The sequence below is a fragment of the Chlorocebus sabaeus genome, chromosome X, assembly GCF_047675955.1.
Source record: "Chlorocebus sabaeus isolate Y175 chromosome X, mChlSab1.0.hap1, whole genome shotgun sequence".
NCBI lineage: Eukaryota > Metazoa > Chordata > Mammalia > Primates > Cercopithecidae > Chlorocebus > Chlorocebus sabaeus.
In genome coordinates, this window is record NC_132933.1 from 143210945 (window position 1) to 143235070 (window position 24126).

The following is a 24126-nucleotide window of genomic DNA, read 5'->3' on the forward strand; positions in this document are numbered from 1 at the left end:
CTCCCTTACTCTCCTGCAATTTACGGCTTGTTCCAGACATGAGAAATGACTCACATTTCCTTTGGGCAGTCAGAAGCAGATTTATGCATTTCCCTTTTCATTCTCATCCTCTTATCTTGACTTCCAGATAAGTAGATGTCTTTTAGCCAAAGCTTTGCTTTTGAGAAGAATGACGTTGGTTTTCCTCTCTCAGGTGTGAGCGGGGTCTGGACCATGCCATCCCCCACTATGTCACCATGTACCTGCCCCTGCTGCTGGTTCTCATGGCCAACCCCATCCTGTTCCAAAAGACAGTGACTGCAGGTAAATACTAGGGAAGCTCTCTGGGTACACGGCCACTGTGAGCGGCCCCATGCCTCGGGCTCAGACAGTGACACATGCCCTGGAATTCTCCAGGACAGTTGACCTCATTTGTCATCCTCTGGAGACATCAGCAGATCACAGCTTCAGAAAGTAAGCAGGTTCAATAAATGAAAATGTGCAGGCCTCTGCCCGCACAAGTTCTGTGCCATCGTTTGTTAGCTCAGTGCCAGGACTAGTTGACCTTTCACTTCTGTATTGGGGTTCTCCTGGGTTGGCTGCAGGAGTGCCCTTGGACGACTGTGGAGGTGCGAGAGGAACAGAAGGAGAAGAGAGGGGAGGGGGAAGGGGCTGAGTATGTACTGAGGCGGCTCCAGTCCCATAATGCACTTGGCTGATATTTTTTCTCAGATGGGCAGGAAACAGGAAGTGGAGCACAGGAAATGAGTCAAGGTCAATGGTTAGAAAAGGATAAGAGGAATGAAGTCATTGACAACATGTCTGGGAAAGACTTCTAGGCTGGGGCTGGAGACCTGCAGTCCAGCCCCTACTTTCCCCTCAAGGAAGTGTGACCTGGAGTGAGCCTCCCACCTCCTCAGGCTGCCAGAGATCTCTCAAGGACAGAATGGGAATAAGGAAATTTGCCTTAACTGAGAGGTCCTTTGAAGATCACCTGTTGATTGTTGAACTTTTTAAAAACATTGTTGAGAGTACTCTATCATTGGTAATATAAAATTATTGTGATTCTTTGGACTATTCTCTTCATATCTACACTTTTTTTTTTCTTTTTATTGAGACAGAGTCTTGCTCTGTCACCCCAGGCTGGAGTGCAGTGGCGTGATCTCGGCTCACTGCAACCTCTGCCACCCATGTTCAAGTGATTCTCATGCCTCAGCCTCCCGAGTAGCTGGGACTATGGGCACGTGCCACCACGCCCAGCTAATTTTTTTTGTATTTTTAGTAGAGATGGGGTTTTGCCATGTTGGCCAGGCTGGTCTTGAACTCCTGGCCTTGGGTGATCCACCCACCTTGGCCTCCCAAAGTGCTGGGATTACAGGCATGAGCCACCACACCCGGTGCATATCTACATTTAAATATAGTGTGTTAAATATAGTATTTTTAAACAAAATCTCATCAAAAATAGTGATTTTAGCTGATAAATAGAAATGACTTATAGAAAAAAGACTGACAAGAAATATACTAAGATGTTAACAGTGGTTATCTCTGGGTGGAGGGACCATGGGTCATTCATACTTCTCTAAACTTTTAAATATTTTCTAACTTGTCTATAAGAAGGAATCAAATTTTTTTTCAATATTTTAACAAGTATGCACTATTTTTATTTTTATTTTTTTGAGATGGAGTTTCACTCTTTTGCCCAGGCTGGAATGAAGTGGCGTGATCTCGGCTCACTGAAACCTCTGCCTCCCAGGTTCAAGCAATTCTCCTGCCTCAGCCTCCGAGTAGCTGGGATTATAGGCACCTGCCACTACACCCAGCTAATTTTTGTACTTTTAGTAGAGATGGGGTTTCAGCATGTTGGCCAGGCTGGCCTCAAACTCCTGACCTCAGGTGATTCACCTGCCTCAGCCTCCCAAAATTCTAGGATTACAGGTGTGAGCCACTGCACCTCTATTTTTATAACAGAGAAAATGAGCCTTTAAAAATAGAGTTTCTGAACTAGGAACATTCAAATAAAATTGGGAATTTATTTATTTATTTATGTTGAGACGGAGTCTTGCTCTGTCACCCAGGCTGGAGTGCAGTGGCATGATCTTGGCTCACTGCAATCTCTGTCTCCCGAGTCCAAGGGATTCTCGTGCACCAGCCTCCCGAATAGCTGGGATTACAGACGTACACCACCATGCCGGGCGAATTTTTGTATTTTTAGTAAAGATAGAGTTTCACCATGTTGGCCAGGCTGGTCTCAAACTCCTGACCTCAAATGATCTACCCACCTTGGCCTCCCAAGTGCTGAGATTACAGGTGTGAGCCACTGCACCCAGCCAAAATTGGGAGTTTAGTTCATAGTAATGTATCTGTGTTAATTTCATAGTTGTGAAGAACATCCCCATGGTTGCATAAGACGCTTACATTGAGGGGAATCTGGGTAAAGGGTATACAGGGACTCTCTGTGCCATCTTTGCAACTTTTATGTAAATCTAAAATTATTTCAAAGCAGAAGTTTAAAAATATGTATATTCCTTAGGGTCTATGAGGACTCCAATCTGGAAGTTGTGAGTAATGAATGTCAGTGACTTGCTTTGCTTCCTGCCCCTCTGGCCTTGCTTGTGGGCTCACACCTGCTTCCATTGCCTTCTCTGTCACTCCATAAACATGAATAATGAACACCACACATAGTTCCTTCTGTTCTTCACAGTGGCCTCTTTACTTAAAGGAAGACAAGGCATTTACACGGAGAACGAGAGAAGGATGGGAGCCGTGATCAAGATCCGATTTTTCAAGATAATGCTGGTTTTAATTATTTGGTAACTTTTCTTCTATATATGTATATTTTTACTGCCAGTGGGAAGGGCTGTGGAAACAACTTGCCATGTTGCATGTGTGACTGGAAGTTCCAAAGGGAAGAGCCTTTGGGAAGGAAATCTTTGAGACTGTGCTAGGTGCCCTTTAAGGAAAGGCACAGAGGACAGGGGAGCAAGTCCAAAATTCATGAATTTCTGGAAAAACATTGAAATCTACTCAAATTATTTATAAAGCCCTTAGAAAACAAACACCCAAGTTTAGTTTTGAAATGTCCCAACCATGTGCATTGCTGAGGTTAACCAAAACAAAGGGGTTGTTTATGCTTTTTTTTTTTTTTTGAGACAAGGTCTTTCTCTGTCACCCAGGCTGGAGTGCAGTGGCGCAATCACAACTCACTGCAACCTTGATCTTTAGGGCTCAAGTGATCTTCTCACCTCAGCCTCCCAAGTAGTCTCACTCTGTCACCCAGGCTGGAGTACAATGGCACAATCTCAGCTCACTGCAACCTCTACCTCTCAGGTTCAAGTGATTCTCCTGCCTCAGCCTCCCGAGTAGCTGGGATTACAGGTGTATGCCACCACACCCAGCTAATTGTTGTATTTTTAGTAGAGTTGAGGTTTCCCCACGTTGGCTAGGCTGGTCTCAAACTCCTGACCTCAAGTGATCCACTTGCCTCGGCCTCCCAAAGTGTTGGGATTACAGGCGTGAGCCACCACACTCAGCTGGTCATGCTTTATAAACTCACCCATTTGCCTCACTCCTGACACCAGAATTCCTGTACCTGACAGAGGGGCAAGGACACGTCTTTGGTCAAGAAGGTTGGAGAACGGCCTGAGCAGTTTGTCTCTCCTCATTTTTCCTCACCACTGGTATCCTATGCAAACCTTTCAGGTGGATACTTTGAAAATAGACCTGTAACCAATGCAAAAAAAACCCAACCAACCAAACAAACAAACAAAAAAAAACTGGAATCAGAACATGCTGCCCTGTGGTGAATCAGTACCTTGCAGGACAGGGCAAGTACTTGTGATGTTAAAAATTCACCTGTGCTGGTCGTGGTAGCTCACGCTTTAGTAGTTGGAGGCAGGAGTATTCCTTGAGGTCAGGAGTTCAAAACCATCGTGGGCAATTTAGTGAGACCTCCCACTCAACAACAACAACAATTAGCCAGGAATGGTGGCACATGCCTATAGTCCCAGCTACTTGGGAGGCTGAGGCAAGAGGATCACTTGAGCCTAGAAGTTCGAGGTTACAGTGAGCTATGATCATGCCACTGCTCTCCAGCCTGTGTGACAGAGCAAGACCTTGTCTCTAAAAAATAATAGTAATAATAATTCATCTCATATGAGCTTTGTTTGGACACCTTTCTTGGAGATATATAAATCATCTCCTACTAAAAATACACTCAGTTCAACATTTCATATTTCACTGAGCCACCTAAAATAACATTGAAAAATGCTAAAATAAGTCAAGAAAAAATTGTTTTGATCTCCATCAAAACTGTAAGTTGCTCTTCAAACAAAGGATGAATTCTGGGTTATTTGACACAGTGCTAGAACCTTACACCATGATGTGGTATTGAGTGTTACCCTTGGAAGGATTTGCTGATCTGTGCTTTAGACTGAGAAAACAAATTTATTTTTTTAAATTAAATTCTTAGTGTGCCGGTTCCTCTTAGTTTCATTTCTTTCTTTTTCTTTTTGAGACAGGGTCTCACTTTGTCCCCCAGGCTGGAGTGCAGTGGCACATTCATAACTCACCACAGGCTTGATTTCCTGAGCTCAAGTGATCTTCCCGGGGCTCAAGTGATCCTCCCACCCCAGCCTCCCAAGTAGCTGGGACTACAGGTGTGCACCACTACACCTGGTTAATTTTACTTTTTATTTTTTGTAGGGACGAGTTTCACTATGTTGCCTAGGCTGGTGTCAGACTCCTGGGCTCAAGCAATCCTCCTGCTTCAGCCTCCCAACGTGCTGGGATTACAGGAGGGGGCCATTGCACCTGGCCCTCTTGGTTTCTTACTGCAGAAGTGGCCATGTCTGTACCGAGAGTTAGTACTTTTAGGTCTTGGTAGAAATTCTTCTCTGACTCCCCAGCATTTAAAAACGAGTTTCATTGCATGTTCTCTTTACTTGTTGCCATTTTCTTTCTAATAGTTGGTTGTCGAATATCATCAATGAAAGCCTTTTATTCTATCTTGAGATGCAAACAGATATCAATGGAGGTTCTTTGAAACCTGTCAGAACTGCAGCCAAGACCACATGGTTTATTATGGTAGGTCAATCTGGATTGTATTTTAATTAGTTAATTATTTAATTAATGTATTTGTTTTAGAGACAAGGTCTCACTCTGTCACCCAGACTGGAAAGCAGTGGCACGACCATAGCTCACTACAGCCTCAAACTCCTGGGCTCAAACAATCCTCCGTCTCAGCCTCCTGAGTAACTGGGACTACAGGTGTATGCCACCACCCTGGGCAACGTAGGGAGACCTCATCTCTTTTTTTAATTATCTAGATTTAACATTTTCTGTTTGAAAAAAAAATCAGAAGAAAAAGAAGCAGTCAGAAGTACAATATATTATATTTAAATACAGAATGAGTTAAATAGGCTCCTGGCCTTAGTATGCTAGCTGGCTGTTCTGTTTGTTGTTGGGATCCTTATTAAATGCTTCAACTCTGGTCAATCAGTTTGGCGCAGTGTATCAAAGCTCCTGGCAGTCTCTCAATATCAGAGCGTGGATCTTGAAGGAATGTTTCAGACCATGAAAAAGCCATACCGATGGATATATTCCTGGTAGCATTATCCTTCATAATTGTAAAGCATTATAGGCAACCCAGATTTCAAAAAAAGAAAGACAGACAGACAGACAGAAAGAAAGAAAGAAAGAAAGAGAAAGAAGGAAATGGTTAAGTAAATTACATCTTGATGGAATATTACTCAGATGTTAAAAATGATGATTATGAAATCTCTGGTATTAACTGGGAAATCAAATATATACAATTATACCAATTACAACTACAGAAAAACGTGTTTATCTTTTTTTCAATGGGGAAACAATGAAAAAAAAAAGAAATAGAAAAAAATACACGTATTGGATGGACATACATGAAGAGAATGATGGGGTAGAAGTCCCATGGGCAGGCTGCCCCAGTGCTGTCATTCTCTCACCTTTATAAGAAGAAATGCACACGTGTTGTTGGCAGGGAGGTGCATATTGTGCTACACAGAATCCATATTTATATTGTTTTTGAAATGGGGAAAGGCTCATTCACAAAGACTTTCAAATGGAACCAGCACTGGCCCTTCCATCCCTGCATGTGGTTTGGAGCTTGGCTGGGTTCCTCTGGTGAACTTTATGTGTCCTCAGCACACACGAGTGGAGGGATGTTTCCCAGACTCCGTCTGAGCCTCAGGAACCTTTATTATATCAAGTGCTCTGTTGGCAGCACAGGGTGGCAAACTGGGGAGAACAGAGGCCCCCAGGCTGCGGGAGGAGCTGGCTGTTCAGTCACTGTGCTACAGCGCTCCCTCTCCCCTTCTCCCACTGCCGCCCTCTTCTCCTCCCCCACCCTCCCCTCCCACTTTCTCCTTCTCCTGCCTTCCCTCCTCTCTCTCATCCTCTGTCCCCTCTCTTCCCTTCTCTACTCCAGCTCCTCCCCGCCCTCTCCTCTCCCCACCCCCCTCTACTTTCAGGCACCCTTGAAGGTACAGCACCTACTGTGGCCAATCTTCATCTTGCCCCAAACCAACCCACCAACCAGTCAACCAGCCACCAGCCAACCCATGGTCACTTCCAAGCGAGCCCAGCCCTGTGGGCATCCTGAGGGGAGTGTGTCACTCTGTGACAGCCCAGGGCTCTGACTCCTGCCACACTGCACTGACTGCCATGTGTCTTTCTGTCCTCTCTCCAGGGAATCCTGAATCCAGCCCAGGGATTTCTCTTGTCTTTGGCCTTCTATGGCTGGACAGGATGTAGCCTGGGTTTTCAGTCTCCCAGGAAGGAGATCCAGTGGGAATCACTGACCACCTCGGCTGCTGATGGGGCTCACCCATCCCCGCTGGACTCCCGGGTGCCCCAGGAAAACCCTGCTTCCAAGAAGGTGTCTCGAGTGGGTGGGCAGACTTCTGATGAAGCCCTGAGCATGCTGTCTGAAGGTAATGCCCTGTTTGCCACAGCAGGTAGACTTTGGGGTCCCAGGGCTCCCCTTGGAAAGCCTTAGAGGATTCTTTGTCCCAGGCGCTGTCCTGTGCATGGTGCGGTGTTTAGCAGCACCCCTCATGTGGACTCAGTAGCTGCCAGTTGCATTCCCCCAATTGTGACAACCAAAACTCTTTCCAGACATTGACAAATGTCTCTTGGGGGACCACAGTGGCTCCCAGTTCACAACCAGTGTCTCAGAATAATTAGGCTTGGATTTAAAAATGTGATTTTTTTCCAGATGTTGTCTGAGCTAAATGCACACAAACACAAAACCAAAGACAAATACCACACAATCCCGTCATGGGGTGTACCAAAATAATGTTGAAATTTGGAGTAAGAAAAATAATATGTAGAAAGATGTTTGGAAATGGCTTAAGGAGTTCCATTTTCTTTTCCATTCCTACTATTCAAATACATTGAAGGGAGGCCAAGGCGGGTGGATCACTTGAGGTCAGGAGTTAGAGACAAGCTTGACCAACATGGTGAAACCCCATCTCTACTAAAAATACAAAAATAGCCTGGTGTGGTGGCTCATACCTGTAATCCCAGCACTTTGAGAGGCCAAGGTGGGCAGATCACCTCAGGTCAGAAATTCGAGACCAGCCTGACCAACATGGTGAAACCCAATCTCCACTAAAAATACAAAATTAGCCGGTGTGGTGGCACACGCTGTAATCACAGCTACTTGGGAGGCTGAGGCAGGAGAATCACTTGAACCTGGGAGGAGGAGGTTGCAGTGAGCTGAGATCGTGCCATTGCACTCAAGCTGGGGCAACAAGAGTGAAACCCCGTCTAAAAAAACAAAACAAAACCAAAACCAAACAAATACACTGAAGGAAGGTTCACTTTCAGGTGACAAACTTGGTTTACTTTGAAGGCCAAAAAAGATGGTGATGAACTGATGAATTGATTCCATGATACAATATTGTCTGGTTGAAATTGGGAGTCACAAAGAGAAAGAGATGGTTCTGGCTGAAGCTAAAAGGCACACAGAGAGGATGTATTTACAGACTTTCCATCTGGTACAAATAGTTCACGAAGCATGAGGAACCCACCAGCTGGATCTGCTGTTAGTCTGTAGAGTTACTGATACCATCTGGGGAATGAAGCCAAAAATGTTATCTTGAATTATTTGGCTTTGTATTCCCATCCTGGTATTTTAAAGTGGCCGAGCAGATATTTGACAGTCAAATAAAACACTAGAAATAACAGTAAAAGTCCCCTGCACCCCACCCCAATCACCACCACCAAACAAAATCCATCAGCATTTCCTTACCTCTGCTCCCTCCAGCAAGCTGTTGCCTAGATCCGCCGCTCAAAGGTTGGATGTTTTCACATAGAGGTTTTAGACAAAACAAATAAAGATCCAATAGAAAAATAAGCAGGGCAGTCATTCCTGGAGGCTGCTGTCTGTGAGGGCTCCCTGCTTTTGTTTTTGTTTTTTGAGACAGGGTCTCCCTCTGTTACCCAGGCTAGAGCACGGTGGAAGGAACACGGCTTACTGCAGCCTCCACCTCCTGAGCTTAAGCAATCCTCCCACCCGAGCCTCCTGAGTAGCTGGGACTACAGGTGCACACCACCATGCCTAGTTTATTTTATTTTGTAGTTTTTGGAGACATGAGGTCCCATTATGTTGCCCAGGCTAGTCTCAAGTGGTCCTCCTGCATCAGCCTCCCAAAGTGCTGGGATAATAGGCTTGAGCCACTGCACCCAGCCCCTTGGCTTTTTAAAACATTTGAGATATAATTCACATACCACAAAGCTCACCCCTTTAAATGGCACATTTCAGTGGTTGTGCACACGTCACCACTATCTAAGACAGAACATGTTCATCATTGCAGAAAGAAACCCTGTGTCCCCAAGGGGTCATTTCCCATGTCTTCTCCCCAGCCCCTGGCAACCATGAATCTCCTTTCTGTCTCTATGGTTTTGCTGTTCTGGATCTTACATAGAAAGGGCGTTGTGTAATATTTGTCCTGTTGTGTCTGGTTTCTTTTACTTCAGATACTGTTTTCTAGATTCACCCATGTTGTAGCAGGTGTCAGAACTTCATTCTTTTTATGGATTGATAGTATTTCATTGTATGGATACACCTATTCTTTGATTGATTGATTGATTGATTGATTGATTTACTTATTTATGAGACAGGGTCTCACTCTGTGGTCCAGGCTGAAGTGCACTGGAACGAACATGGCTCACTGCAGCCTTGATCTCCTGGGCTCAAGCAATCTTTCCACCTCAGCCTCCTGAGTAGTTAGGACCACAGGCGGGTGCCACCATATCCTGCTAATTTTCTTTGGCTTTATGTGCGTGTTTTTTAAAAATTTATTTTGTAGAGTTGGGGTCTCCCTATGTTGCCCAGGTTGGTCTTAAACTCCTGTAAATGATCCTCCCACCTCGGCCTCCCAAAGTGCTACGATTACAGGCCTGAGCCACTGCACCTGGCCCATTCTAATTCTGTTAATAACTACTTATGACTGCCCAAAACTCTACCAGGCTGTGTACTAGGAGCTGAGTGGGGTGGAGATACTGGAGATGTGTAAACCTGGCCCTCAAGGATCTTACAGTCTACTGGAGAAAATTAAAATATTTTAAAAAATCATTCTATTCTAATAATAGAACAATCAATGAAAATAGCAATTGGAGAAAACATTGGAGGAAAAGGAAAGAACAAAAGGAAAGCCTTTTGAGAAAAACGAGAAATACAATCAGTATTTTTTTATTGTGGGAAGAATTCCTGTAAAAATGGCCGATTTAGAACTCCAAGTGACATATTATTAGGTAACATCTGTCAGGCTTTTTGAGGACAGAGCTTGAAGCACAGACTGAGTTTTCAAAATTAACAACAAACGTCTGCAAAAGCATAAAGTGGCCTGATCTGGTAGTATGAACCTGTATTCCCAGCTACTCAGGAGGCTGAGGAAGGAGTATCATTTCAGGCCAGGAGTTGGAGTCCAGACTAGGCAACATAGTGAGACCCCATCTCTTGAAAAATAAAGTATAAAGTGGTGGTGGTACTGAGGTGGTGGTTAGGGTCATAAGTTTGCATCTAGTCACCCTTCGAATATCTTAAAATTGCCCATAACATGCAGTCATCACCATTTTGTATGGTAACTCTATGCATGAATTTGCATACATTAATCTAAAAAGAATTAAAAAGGCTTTTATTCAGAAATTAAAATTAATTTGCTGCCTAAGACACCTCACATTTTTAAATATTTCCACATCTGACTTTTGGCTCTCATCACCATTGTATTGTTTGGGGACAGTTTTAGGATCCCTTCTAAATCTTTCCTGGTGGGTATGTCTCTGAGGCCACTTACCTAGATGTGCAGGCACCCAGCTCCTGGACCTGCGCTGGCTCTCAGGAGACCCAGCCCCTTGGTACCTCCTGGTTTCCCTCCAGGGAGCGAGCCAGGGGGCCATGGCCTGGCAGGAGGGGTGGGGCCTGGGTGGAGCTTATAGGGCCTGGCTGGGACTGTGTTTTGGGGTGGGGCCTGGTGAGAGGGAAGGGGCAGAGTCTGGCAGGAGGGATGTGGCTACTAAGAGCAGGGCATTTCTGGTGGGAGCAAGAGTATAGATCTTTCCTGGAAGACGAGTGTGCTAGTATACAAACTTGCAAGATTTAGGGATCATCCTGGGGAGAAGCCCAGGCCGGTGAGGCTGAGGCTTAGGGCTTGTTGGGAGTGGAGGGGTCATGGTTAGGATAGAACACAGGTGCTATGTTCCCACACAGGTGGGGCAAGGCCCATTCAGAGCCCAGGAACATGGCCAGAAAGGAGCATAGCTGTCTCTCCCACAATGCCTTTTATCTCCCCAATTCCATACCACACCCACCCCGCCATTCTTGGTTCGACCCTCAATCCTCCCTACTCTCCCACAATTCTGTTTCTCCCATAATTCCCTATCTCTCCCACAATTCCGTGTATCTCCCTGTATTTTCCCCAATTCTGTATTTCTCCCAGAGTTCCATGGCTCTCCCATAATTTGGCATTCTTTCCCACAGTCACCTGTCTGTCTCACAATTCTTTTTTCTCTCATAATTCCCTATTTCTCTCACAACAACATTCCCCTAACAATTGTTTTCTCCCACAATTCTCCATTCTATTTTTTCTTGAAAATCTGTTTTCTTCTATAACCTATTTTCTTTTTCTTTCTTTCTTTTTCTTTTTTTTTTTTTTTTTTTTTGACGGAGTTTTGCTCTTGTTGCCCAGACTGGAGTGCAATGGTGTGATCTCAGCTCACCACAACCTCCACCTCCTGGGTTCAAATGATTCTCCTGCCTCAGCCTCCTGAGTAGCAGGGATTACAGGCACCTACCATCACGCCCAGCTAATTTTTGTATTTTTAGTAGAGATGGGGTTTCACCATGTTGGCCAGGCTGGTCTGGAACTCCTGACTTTGTGATCTGCCCACCTCGGCCTCCCAAAGTTTTGGGATTACAGGCGTAAGCCACCACATCAGGCCTCTTCTATAATCTATTTTCTACCACAATCTGTCTCTCCTACAGTTCTCCATTCTCCGCTCTAATTTGTTCTCTCCCACAAGTATCCATTCTCTACCACAATTCCGGCCTGTCCCTCAATTCCTCCTCTTTCCCATAATTCTCCATTCTTCCCAATAATCTTTTTTTTCCCACAGTTCTCTTTCTCACAATACCTTGAGTCCCCCACAGTCCTAATCTTTCCCACAATTCCTCGTTTCTCCCACAATCCCTTTTTACAATTTTTCATAATGCCGTGAATCTCCCATAATACCTGGAATCTCCCACAAGCCTTGTCTTTCCCACAATTCTGTGTTTCTCCCATGGTACCTTGAGTCTCCCACAACCCCCATCTTTCCCATGATTGCTTTTTTCTCCCACAATATGGCTTCACAATTTTCCATAATGCCTTGTGTTTCCCACAATACCTTGTGTCTCCCACAATCCTTGTCTTTCTCCAGCAATTTCCTGTTTCTCCCACTGTACCATATTTCTCTAACAATTTCTTCTTTCCCACATGTCTCTTCTTTCTCTCAGAATTTGCCATTCTTTTTTTTTTTTTTTTTTTTTTTTGAGATGGTGTCTCATTCACTCTGTTGCCCAGGGTGAGTACAGTGGCACGACCTCAGCTTACTGCAACCTCCACCTCTTGGGCTCAAGTGATTCTTGTGCCTCAGCCTCCAGAGTAGCTGGGACTACAGGAGCACGCCACCATGCCTGGCTAATTTTGTATTTTTAGTAGAGATGGGGTTTCACCATGTTGGCCAGGCTAGTTTCAAACTCCTGACCTCAAGTGATCTGCCCACTTCGGTCCCCCAAAGTGCTGGGATTATAGATGTGAGTCACCACGCCTGACCAATTCTCCATTCTTCTATTTCAGAAATCTTTCTTTTATAATTGTATTCTCTCTATACCACATTCTCTCTGCCCTGTAATTCCATTTCTCCTACAACTAATTCTGCACCATAATTCCTTTTCTCCCAAGATTCAGTATTCTCTCCCGCCATTTCCTGCTTTTCCCACAATTGCAGCTCTTTCCCACAATTCTGTATTCCCACCCATAGTCCTGTATGTTTCCTACAAGTCTGTCTTTCTTACAATGCCTTGTTTTCCCATACTTCTTTGTTTCTCCCACAACTCTCTGTTCTCCACAATTCCTGTCCTTCACACAATTCCCTGCTCTCCCATAATTCCTTATTTCTCCCACAATCTTGGTCGTTCCTACAATCCTCTGTTTCCTCCCATAATTCCCTATTCATCTCACAATCCCTGTCTTTCTCATGGTTCTCTGGTCTCTCCCACAGTTCCCTGTTTCTCTCATTCAGTCCCCATTTATCCAACAATCTTTGTCTTTGCCACAGATTCTCTATTTCTCCTACAATTTTTTATTCTTATCTTTCATAAATCTCTTTTTCTATAATTCTGCTGTCTATTGTCTCACATGCAGTTCTTTTATAATTTTTCATTTTCTGCCATAATTTCTCTCCCCAAATTCAACATTCTCCTTCACAATTCCTGACCTTTCCTCACAATTTCATCACCTTCCCATAACTTTCTAGTCTTTCCCATTAATCCTTTGTGCCTGGCGCAGTTCTCTTTTCTACAATATCTTGCCTTCCACAATTCCTTTCGTCCACAATTCCTTATATTGCCCACAATTACCTATTCCCTCCCACAATTCTCTGTTCTCTGCTCTCTCTCACAAATTTCTATTCTCTCCTACAATTCCATTTTCTCCCATGATTTTTTTTATTCCTCACACTTCCCTGGCTCTCTCCAAATTCCCTTTCTGTCTCACAGTGCCTCATTCTCACTAAAATTCTTATTTTTTCTACATTTTTCTTTTCTCTTCCAAAATACCCTGTCTTTCCCATAATCCTTTTTCTCTTGTAAGTCTCGGTTTTCAACCATTTTCCCCCCATGATTCTGTCCTTTCCCATAATTCTTTCCTCTCCCTCCAAATTCTGTTCCCTTCCACACTTTCCCATTATCCTCCATATTTCTCCATCATTCTTGTACATCTCCATGGTTTCTCTTCTAAGATTCTCCTTCCTTTTTGTTTTGTTTTGTTTTGTTTTGTTTTTGAGACAGAATCTTGCTCTGTTGCCCAGGCTGGAGTGCAGTTGCATGATTTCAGCTCACTGCATCCTCTGCCTCTCGGGCTCAAGCAATTCTCCTGCCTCAGGCTCCCTAGTAGTTCCAGCTACTTTTTTTGTATTTTTCGTAGAGATGCGGTTTCACCATTTTGGCTAGGCTAGTCTTGAACTCCTGACCTCAAGTGATCTGCCCACCTTGGCCTCCCAAAGTGCTGGGATTACAGGCATGAGCCACGGCGCCCAGCCTAAGATTCTCCTTTCTCTATCGCATTTTGTCTCTCCTACAAATTCTCTTTACCCAAATTTCCTTTGTGTCTCACAAAGGAAATTATTCTCCCCAGAATTCCAATTTCCCCACTCCTTTCTGTTCTGTCCCACAATTCTCTATCTCTCCCACAATTCCTTCTTTTCCACAGTTCTCGCTCAATTCCCCCACTATTTCCTGTTTATGATTTTCCATAATTCCTTGCGTCTCCCACAATACGTTAAGTCTCACACAATTCCTTGTGTCTCCTAATTCCTTGTGATTGTCAAAATTCCTCTTATTGCTAACAGTTCCCCATTCTCTTCCACAGTTCTCCATTCTCCCCCATAGCTCCCATCTCTTCCCGAATTCACTTCCCCAAATTCGCTTTGTCTCCTGTAATTCCTCATTTTCCCCAGAATTCTCATTATTTCCCATAATCATCCTCCCTCATAATCTTTTATCTCTCTCACAGTCCCTTGTTTTTCTCACAATTTCTGTCTCCCTGTTGTCCTTTGGATGTTATTTAGCCTTTTCTGTGTGTATACCTGGATTTTAATAACCCACTGAAACAGAAGTCTGTTGGGATATGGAATTTAAAAAATAAAAAAGCTTTTGAAATATAAATAAGTGTTCTTTCAAAGCACTTCTTTCAAGACAGCAAACACCCAAAGCCCCAGCCCTTCCCCTTCCCGTGCCTGTTACCTTCTCATAGTTTCAACGGAGCCCTGTTGATTCATTCAAATACCGACAGCAACAAGTGAGTGGGAGAGAGTGGGGTGCTTTGGACCAGTTGGAGCTTGTTTCCACAAGTAAGCTGTAGAGATAAATGTGGGCACATGGAGGAAGGTAGGAAAGGCAGAAGTACCTGTGAGGGACAGACCCTTTTCTGGAACAGGAGGAGTCATACTTCAAACAGGAGCCTTTGGGGCACTCAGTGGGCTGCCTTTCAAGGCTGCTGCTTTTCACTGCCTCTGAAAAGCCATCATGTTAGCATGGACTTCTCTTCCCCTCCATAATTTGCAAAATTTCTAGTAAGCTGTTAGACCAGCCCCCCCCCAATGGTAAGGCCCCTTATCTAGCACCATGCATACACAGAATTTTTTCAGCAGCCTATTCTCCAAGTAGCACCCTGAGACACTGCCCAAGAATTGGACATTATTCCACTCCTCTGCAAAACCCACCCAGCTCACGTGAAGTCTCAGCTTGGGCTCTAGGAGATCAGCTTTCCCGTCAGTGGTCTGCTGTTACTTCCCCTCTCCCTAAAAGTAACACCTGGTGTCTCCATCAACTGTAGTTGCTATGAGGGTGTGGAAGAGAACATACCCTAGGGCCTTGGACTTTGTTGAGCTGGCCAGATCAAATTTAACACCTTGAAGTGGAGTTGGGCCAGGTGTCATGTTTTCTATGGTTCATGCTCAGTGCCCGCTGGTTGGGGTTTCAGTTCTAGGACTTCAGTTTTCAGGGGATCTGAGAAAGGCAGTTGAGGGTACAATGTACATCCAATATACAGTCATGCATCCCTTAATGATGAAGATACATTCTGAGAAATGCATGTTAGGCAATTTCATTGCTGTGTGAACACCACAGAGTTCACTTAAACAAACCTAGAGGGTATACCCAACTACATACCTGGGCTAGATGGTATAGCCTCTTGCTCCTAAGCTACAAACCTGTAAAGCATGTTACTGCACTGAATACTGTAGGCAATTGTAGCACAGTAATACTTGTATATATAAACATGGCTAAATATAGACAAGGTACAGTACAAATGCAGTATTATAATCTTATGGGAACACTGGAATGTTGTTGACCAAAAGGTTATTATGTGGTGCATGGCTGTATGTCCAAATCTCAGAACTGCATGGGGCCGAGAAAATACAAACAACCTGCCTGGACTTGCAAGGCTCATTAAAGGGGCCATGAGGAAGGGGGTTGGCCCTTGGGTACCATGAGGTCACTGGGATGTGCATTTCCTGCAGGGATGTTAGATCTTCACAGATTTTGTAACAATTGGGAATTAGTCAACATCTTCCAACAGCCTGGTTGAATTATCTTCTCAGAGACTTGCTCAGCCAGCATGTTCCCTGCTCACAGAGACCTGTAAGACCAGCAGAGAAAACCCCTTGGAAATTCAAGGCTGCTGGAAAGCACTCATTGAACTGAGCACAGGCAGACTGAACTGGGGCAGCTCCCTCCCAGCAGAATTTGCTTCAAGAAAGTTGTCATGCGTAAATATTCTCTTCTGTGCAGCCCTAGGGAGAGGATGAAAGCACTAGAAATTCTTCAAAGCCACAGGACCCAGAACATGTCCCACAGTGTGAGGTCACGGGGGAGTGTCCTCAGTCCAGGCCTTGATCACAAGCCACCATGTGACACCCCAGCCCAGAGTCTATTTGAAAAGAACCACAGAAATCACAAATGAGTTCCCATGAATCCAGATGTCCTCATAAACAGTGTGTGACCCTGTTAGAATCAAGTCTTTTTGAAGTGCCACCAGCCCCCTTCCAGCAAGAATGTTGCTCCGGAACTGGAAGGCTCCTTTAGAAGTTTTCCCAGCTGGTGTCTGGGCTCCAGGAAAAGCAGGTTCACCACACTAACAAAACCACCCTCTCCACCATCCTTGTCGGCTACCCAGACTCGCCTCAGGATCTGGCTGGGCGATCTACAGCCAGATCCATCCTCCCCACATCCTTGAATCCCTTTACCTGCTCTTCAAGCAGCTTATCACACTTGATCTGAGTTACTCAGACCAAGATTATCCAGGACTCATCTTAATCCAAACCTGAGAGGAAGATCTGAGTGCCATGTCCTCCCACAGCCCATAGTGCTTGTGTGTGTGTGGGCAGGTGCATGTGTATGTGTTGGGGGGACACATATTGCAATTGCCTTTTTTTTGAGGTGGGATCTCACTCTGTTGCCCAGGCTGGAGTGCAGTGGCATGATCACAGCTCACTGCAACTTCAAACTCCTGGGCTTAAGAGATCCTTCCACCTCAGCCTCCCAAGTAGCTGGGAGCACAGGCACATGCAATCATGCCTTTTTTTTTTTTTTTTTTTTTTTTAAAAAAGAGATAGGGTCTATGTTACCCAGACTGGTCTCACACTCAAGTGATCCTCCTGACTCGGCCTCCCAAAGTGCTAGGGTTATAGCTGGAGCCATTGCGCCCAGCCCACACTTGCCTTCTTGGTAATATTGTCATCTCTTGCTATAGCTCAGGCTTCCCTAATCCTTTCCAAGCACATCTCTCCTGATGTCTCAATTTCTCACTTCCTCTTTTCTATATAAGTCTAATGTTTCTTTTTTTTTTTTTTTTTTTTTTGTTCCTTAATATGTCCTCTCAAACTCTGCATGTATCTTTTAAAATTGTGCTTGTTCCTGCCCTTCTTTATACTCATGTCTTAGTGAGTGCTCCAAGGTACTAGTGCTGCATCCCGTTGCTGTCAAGGCACCTACATGACTGTACTGACCCATTCCCCGTGTTTAGTGGGCATCCTCTACATGCCAGGTGTTGTCTGGGGCATTAGGTACACTATGGTGACTAAGACACATTCCCTGTCCACTGAGACTCTCTGCTCTAGTGGTAGAGACAGGATGGAAAACACAAATAATGACATTGTATTCCAGCCAGGTAGTGGGACATGCCATGAAGAAAAACCAGGGAGGATGTAGGGGCATGGTTTTAGAGAGGGTGTCATGAGAGTCTCCCTGAGCATGACGTAATATTAGAATTGAGACCTTAATGAACTGTAGGAGCCATGAGAAAATTAGAAGAGCTTTACAGGCAGAAAAAGAGAGGTGCAAATGCCCTGTGGCAGGACCAAGCCTGGAGTGAGAGGGAGAGAGGCAGTGTGCTGAAGGGTGTGAGGGAACTGAGAGGGACACAGACTAAGCTGCGATTGTCAGCAAGGCCCATGGGTGGAGGGCTTTGGAGGCTTTTTGGAGTGCAGTCACTTGCCCCATCTGTTGTTAGGAAGGCCACCCTCTGCTGTGTCTTCTACCTTTGTATTCCCCACTTAAAGCCTATAACCTGTGTTGCAGCTGGAGCAAGTACTCTAGGATATTTGGGGATTGAAAGAATAATTCTGACATTGGTTCCAAAGGGTCTCACAGATTCTGAAGGAAGATGTGTTGCTGGAATTGATGCAGGATTTTATTCTCGGTCACTTTGCAAGCTGGGGACCTCTGGCTGGTGTGCCCCGCCCAGGCCTCGCTCGGCCATGCTACCTGTCGCAGCAGACAGCCTGCCCACCCGGCTCGCCTGGGCCAAGTCTGGCTTGCACACCAGTTCCCAAGTTCTTGTCCCATGCCCAAGAAGAATGAGGATGCACTGACTATAGAAGAGTGAGCAAGGCAGGGAGTTTTGAGTAATGAAACTGCTTTCAGCAGAGAGGGGACGCAAGAGTGGTCCCCCTACCAGAAGGCAGGAAAGTTTCCCTAATGTGGCTGAGTCCAGGGCTTTTATGGGCTCAGAACTGGGGAGAGGCAGGCCTTAGGTAGTATTGGAAAAGGGAATGTTCAATTGGTTAAAAGGCATTATTCAGAAAGAATCAATTGAGAAAGGGCAGGAACAGAAGTTCTCACTTTGGGTTGCAGGTTTCATCTGGGACCAGCAGTCCAGTCTTTCAGCCTTCAGGCTGTTTTTGGCTTGAAGGTGGGGTTGAAACCCCAAACCAGAGACCCGCCTCTATCTGCCTAGGCATTTGGCTGCCTCCTGTCACTATCAGAATGATGACTGACATCCAGGATTACTCTTTCAATGGGAGTGGTGTTAACTTTCATACTGCTGATTGCTGCCTACGTTTTTCTCCCTCTTTGTAGTGTGTCTGCTTTTTGTAAATCTTGTCACATTTTGTAAGGAGGACAGGAGAAAGGGGAAAATTGATTAATAGAGAAAGAAAACAGGACAAAAGGAAATAACAATGAAATCAAAAGAAAGCCAGGTAGAATTAGCCCCACATAGTTAAAATGGATTAGTAGTTTGGCTTTGGGCTTTCAAGATGGAGAGTAAAGAGAAAAATGTGACCAGTTACAAGATTCTTCATGATTTAAAAGAAAACATTGTGCATGGAAGCAAACTGCCCTGAAATCCAGGCCTGAGAAAAATGTCTCCAGCAATTTCTCATGAAGGGAATGCTAAGCATATTTGGACAAATACATTCTGGTATTTACAAAAATATCATTCATCACTTTATCATCTTATCTAGGGTCACAATCAGAACAAATGAGCCCAATTTGACAGAGTTACCAGGCATGTACTACTGTGTATTTAGTTGGGCATTGAGAGATGAGTTTTCCATGAGTAGAGTTAGATGCTGACAGGGAGGAGCTACTTGCTGAAACCATATGGCATCGTCCATGAAAAGACAATTGGGAGGTGGCGTAGTTTTACAGAGTGGTGGTCTCCCTTTGGGCACTTCCTGGAATTGAGTGTAGGTAGCCAGGCAACCATAGGGTCCCTGTTGTGTGAGTTACCGTCCTCAGTAGAAGCTGTACTAGTGGTCACAAGAGTGTGCTCTGCTCCTAAATCAAACAGCATGTGTCCCGGGGCTCCGAAACCTTCCTAAACCATCAGTTGTGTCACCTGCAGCATCTGTGCCGCAGTCACCTATCAACTAGCCTAGATGATTCTGTAGGGCTTGTTTCATCCGTTGTAATGATTTAGTAAAATGTAGATGGAAAGTTGATGTAGATTTCCACACCTCCTTTTCTTTTTCTTTTTTTCTTTTTTTTTTTTTTTTTTGCAGATGAGATGAATGCTAGGACTTTGACCAAAGTTGGTACATGAAAAACTCCATGCACTGAATACTGAGCATTTTCTGAAGCTGATGACAAACCTGTTAGGATGCAGACACTGTCACAGTCTTTTGTCTTTTCCTCTGCAGGTTCTGATGCCAGTACAATTGAAATTCACACTGCAAGTGAATCCTGCAACAAAAATGAGGCTGACCCTGCTCTCCCAACCCATGGAGACCTATGAAGGGGATGTGCTGGGGGTCCAGACCGCATATTCCTCAGACTCTGTAATTCTTGTTCTTTAGAACTGTGTTCTCACCTTCCCATCACTGCACTGCCAAAGTGTAGCAGCCCCCAAACCTTGCTCTCATCACCAGTTAGAGCTTCTTCCCGAAGAGCCTTTAGGATAGGAGAAATGATTCATGCATATGCGTGTGGGAATGGAAGAGCCCCCTCCAGACCACTCTACAGCTTCTCTACCCTCTTAGTTGCCACTAGGAAGTTTTCTGAGGCTGGCTATAAAGTAAGTGTAAGGTCCAAGTCCTTGGGAAAGTAGTTAAATAAAATAGTTATGACTAGGCTCCCAGCCTGACTTGGATTCTGTCTTAACACTTCTAGCAAAAGAAAATGTATGTGCAGTTATGCATTGCTTAATGATGGGGATGAGTTCTGAGAAATATATCGTTAGGTGATATCACTGTTGTGTGAATACCATAGAGCATACTTACACAAACCTAGACGGTACAGGCTACAGCACACTTATGCTATACGGTAGAGCCTATGGCTCCTACACTACAAACCTGAACATCATGTGACTGTACCAAATACTGTAGACAACTGTAACACAGTGGTATTTGTGTATCTAAACATACCTAAACATAGAAAAGTTGCAGTAAAGATGTGATTTCTAGAGGAAATGCTCTTGACTAAGCTTATTGATGATGCCAAACAGCAGCAAGGTAGAGATGCAGCAGAATGAATAGGGAACCAGGGCCCCGTGGAGCAGCAGCACAGCCTGGCCTCCTAACACACACTAGGAGGCAGAGAAGACAGGATGACTTATGCTCACAAATTTAGCCTCATGCTGTGCTGAGTAATGACATAGTCTAAGGAATACTTAGAACTTGACTAATGCCCATATTTCCATCATGGTCATTAAGATACATGAGGGAACTTCAAAAGTTTTCAATGAACTTCAAAAATTTCACTGAAAAATGAAATGAAAAGATGAAAATAAAAAACAGAAACGTTATTTCTCAACATAGGCTCCATCAAGGTCAAGATACTTTGTAAGTGATGACACCAGCCATGTAGTCCATCCCTAAAGAACTGAGGGTCCTGGGAATTTAAACATGTCAGTGCAGTCTTTTTTACACTATTAACTGAAGAAAAATGGGTGCCCTTTAAAGATTAGGAAAGAAAAATAAGTCAGAAGGAGGCAAATCAGGAATGTAAGGTGGATGTCTAGTGATTTCTCATCGAAACTCTTGCAGAATTGGCCTTATTTGATGAGAGGAATGAGCGGAAGCATTGCTGTGGTGGAGGACTCCCTGGCAAAGCTTTCCAGGACATTTTTCTGCTAAAGCTGTGGCTAATTTTCTCAAAACATTCTCATAACAAGCAGATGTTACTGTTCTTTGGCCATCCAGAAAGTCAACAAGTAAAATGCCTTGCCTGTTGCCCTGACCTCTGCTCTTGGCCAGTCTGCTTTGCTTTGACTGAACCACTTTTGCCTCCTGGTAGTCATTGCTTTGATTGTGCTTTGTCTTCAGGATGGTAATGGGAAATCCATGCTTCATCTCTTGTTACAATTCTTCAAAGAAATGCTACAGAATCTTGATCCCATTTGGTTAAAATTTCCATCAAAAGCTCAGCTTTTGTCTGCAGCTGACCTGGGTGCAACAGTTTTGGCACCCATAGAGTGCAAAGTTTGCTCAATTTTAATGTCTCAGTCAGAATTGTGTAAGATGAACCAGTTGAGATGTCTATGGTGTTGGTTATTGTCTGTACTGTTAATTGCTTGTCCTCTTCTATTAGGGCATGAACAAGATAAATTTTTTCATCACACCTTGATGTGGATGGTTTGCCACGGTGGGCTTCATCTTAAACATCATCTCATCTATTCTTAAAATGAGTTATCCACCATTTGTAAACTGATTTCTTTAGGGCACTGTTTCCATAAACTATTCATAAAGCATCAATGATTTCACCATTTGTCCACTCAAACTTCATAAATTTGATGCTTGCTCTCATTTCAATTTTAACAATTTTTGTTGCTCTGATAGAGGCTCTTTTCAGGCTGATGTCTTATCCTTTTTAGTGCCTCAAACTAGATCCTGTTAAGACAGGTTATAACAAATTAGTATGAGTTTATGTTGATGCAAAACATTTTTGAAATCCATGTATAGTTTTTTCATAATATGTATGTCCATGAACTTCTTGAAGCTATTTTTTTTTCCTCCCCAAAATGTTGCAGCATGCAGTGGGATTATAATCCACCAGTATGTATATAGAAAAGCAAGACAAAACTATCTTCTCAGGACACTGCAGACAGCTCTGCCATGTGACACCTCCCTTCATATCAAGATTAGGACTCCTTTTCTTCTAGAAGAGTCCAGCAAGTTTCTGCATTTGCACTTCTGGAGTCACAAGGCTGCAGATGAATTATGAACACAACATGAGGTAGTGCCTGCCCAGGGCTGTCCCAGCTCTCTAGATAACCATTGCTTCACCTTCCCAGGGTGAGCCTGGGCTAGGCCATGCTGACCTTGATCAAAGGTATCAAGGAGATGTGAAGTTTTAGATTTTCTAGGGGAATCTGCATCCTTCATCTAAGTAGTGACATTCTGTCTGCCCTCTCCCCCAGGATCAGAAGCCCTTCCTCTGTTTCAGGATCCCCTCTTACCTGATGAGGCAGTCCCACCACCCCATTCAAAAAGCAAAGAGGCCAGCTGCTGGCTTTTCTAGCCTCCCTTGCAGCCAGAGCAAGGCATGTGACCTGGCAGAGCCAATCAGGCATGTCTTACATGTTAGAAGCTTGTGCCTCAGGGAATGGGCTACAGAGAAATATTTCTGAAGCCTTGGCAGCAGGCAGGCCCACTTTGGGAGGTAGCATTGGGTATGCCTCCAGGGCCAGTCCAGCATCCAGTATTGGGGTGTGGGCAGCACCCAGTTCCATCTCTCATCTTCATGAGCCTAGTCCTATAGACTGCTCTTGGCGGTTCCTATTTGGCCTCTGATCCCAGTTCTCTGGTTTCTTAAAGCTGCCCAATATCTGGCTCATTCATTCCTGTGGGCTTACGTTAGCTAGTCAGGTTCTGAAGCTCTCAAACAAGAACCCTGAGATCTGAGTATCCAGCCAAGATGAGGACTCCCAGATGGGGCACCAAGCATCACCAGCTGATATTCATGCGTATGTCATCTTTAACTTAGTGAGCTGAGTGAGAGGGTGAGGCACTGGGCCAGGCCTAGGTACTGGGGACAGAAAAATTATCAGGATGTGTATTAAGGCAACCTAGGGAATGAGGAGACAACGGAGCAAACAAATGATGAACTGAGATGATGGCCAGCCTTGGTTCTGAGTGACTTCCCTGTAAGGCTGGTTACTGCAGGCGATGTGCTTGTTCTGTTACTGTTTAAAGATGGCAGGTGCTCAAGTACCTTGGGGTGCTACAGGAATGATCCAGTGGAGAGAAAGCGATGATTATGATGGAAGGAAAGTTCTTGAAGAAGTGAGAAGGAACTGGGATCTACAGCCAGGAGTTTGGGTTGGCCTGTGACAAGAAGGCAACAACAGAGATGTAGCTGGGAGCATAGTTTGGGTGGAAAGGGGAGATTGTTCCCATCAGATAGCTTTCACTTGATTTTAATTTCCTGGCTAGTTTATCAATTCCACCATCAATTTTTTTTTTTTTTTTTTTTTTTTTTTTTTAAGAGACAGGGTTGGTGGGGCGTGGTGGCTCACACCTTTAATCTTAGTACTTTGAGGCTGAGGTGGATCACTTGAGGCCAGGAGTTCAAGACCAGCCTGGCCAACATGTGAAAAAACCATCTCTACTAAACATACAAAAATTAGCTGGGCGTGGTGGCACACACCTTTATCCCAGCTACTCAGGAGGCTGAGACATGAGAATTGCTTGAGCCTGGGAGGCAGATGCTACAGTGAACCAGGATAGCACCACTGCACTCCCCGCTTGGTGACAGAGCGAGACCCTGTCTCAAAAAAAAAACAAAAACAAAAAGAGAGAGAGTCTTGCTGTGTCACCCAGGCTGGAGTGCAGTGGCGCCATCGTGGTTCATTGCAGCCTCGATTTTCTGGGCTCAGGCGATCTTCAGCGTCCCAAGTAGCTGAGACCACAGGCACTCGCCACCACGCCCAGCTAATTTTTATGTAGAGATAGGGGTCTCACCATGTTGCTCAGGGTAAAAAACTTTTTAGTAGCCTACTAATTTGCCCCATTTCACAGTAAGATATCATCATGTGCAGGTGTGTTGTTACGAAAGAACGCATACACCCAGCTGTTTTGTTTCCCCCAGTGTCTCAAGATAAGTACCTTTTGCATAATAACTCTGTTCCT

General features: G+C 44.5%; 1 protein-coding gene across 1 annotated transcript in view; it reads left to right on the forward strand.

The window, feature by feature from the left end:
* Positions 1–20316, forward strand: part of GPR143 (G protein-coupled receptor 143) — a 41053-nt gene extending 20737 nt beyond the window's left edge. Inside the window, exons 5-9 of the mRNA XM_007990992.3 lie at positions 194–303; positions 2681–2789; positions 4944–5061; positions 6701–6944; positions 19699–20316. Coding sequence (XP_007989183.3) covers positions 194–303; positions 2681–2789; positions 4944–5061; positions 6701–6944; positions 19699–19793 — 676 coding nt within the window. The 3' untranslated portion in view covers positions 19794–20316. The remainder of the gene's footprint in view (positions 1–193; positions 304–2680; positions 2790–4943; positions 5062–6700; positions 6945–19698) is intronic.
* The last annotated feature ends 3810 nt before the right edge of the window (positions 20317–24126 follow it).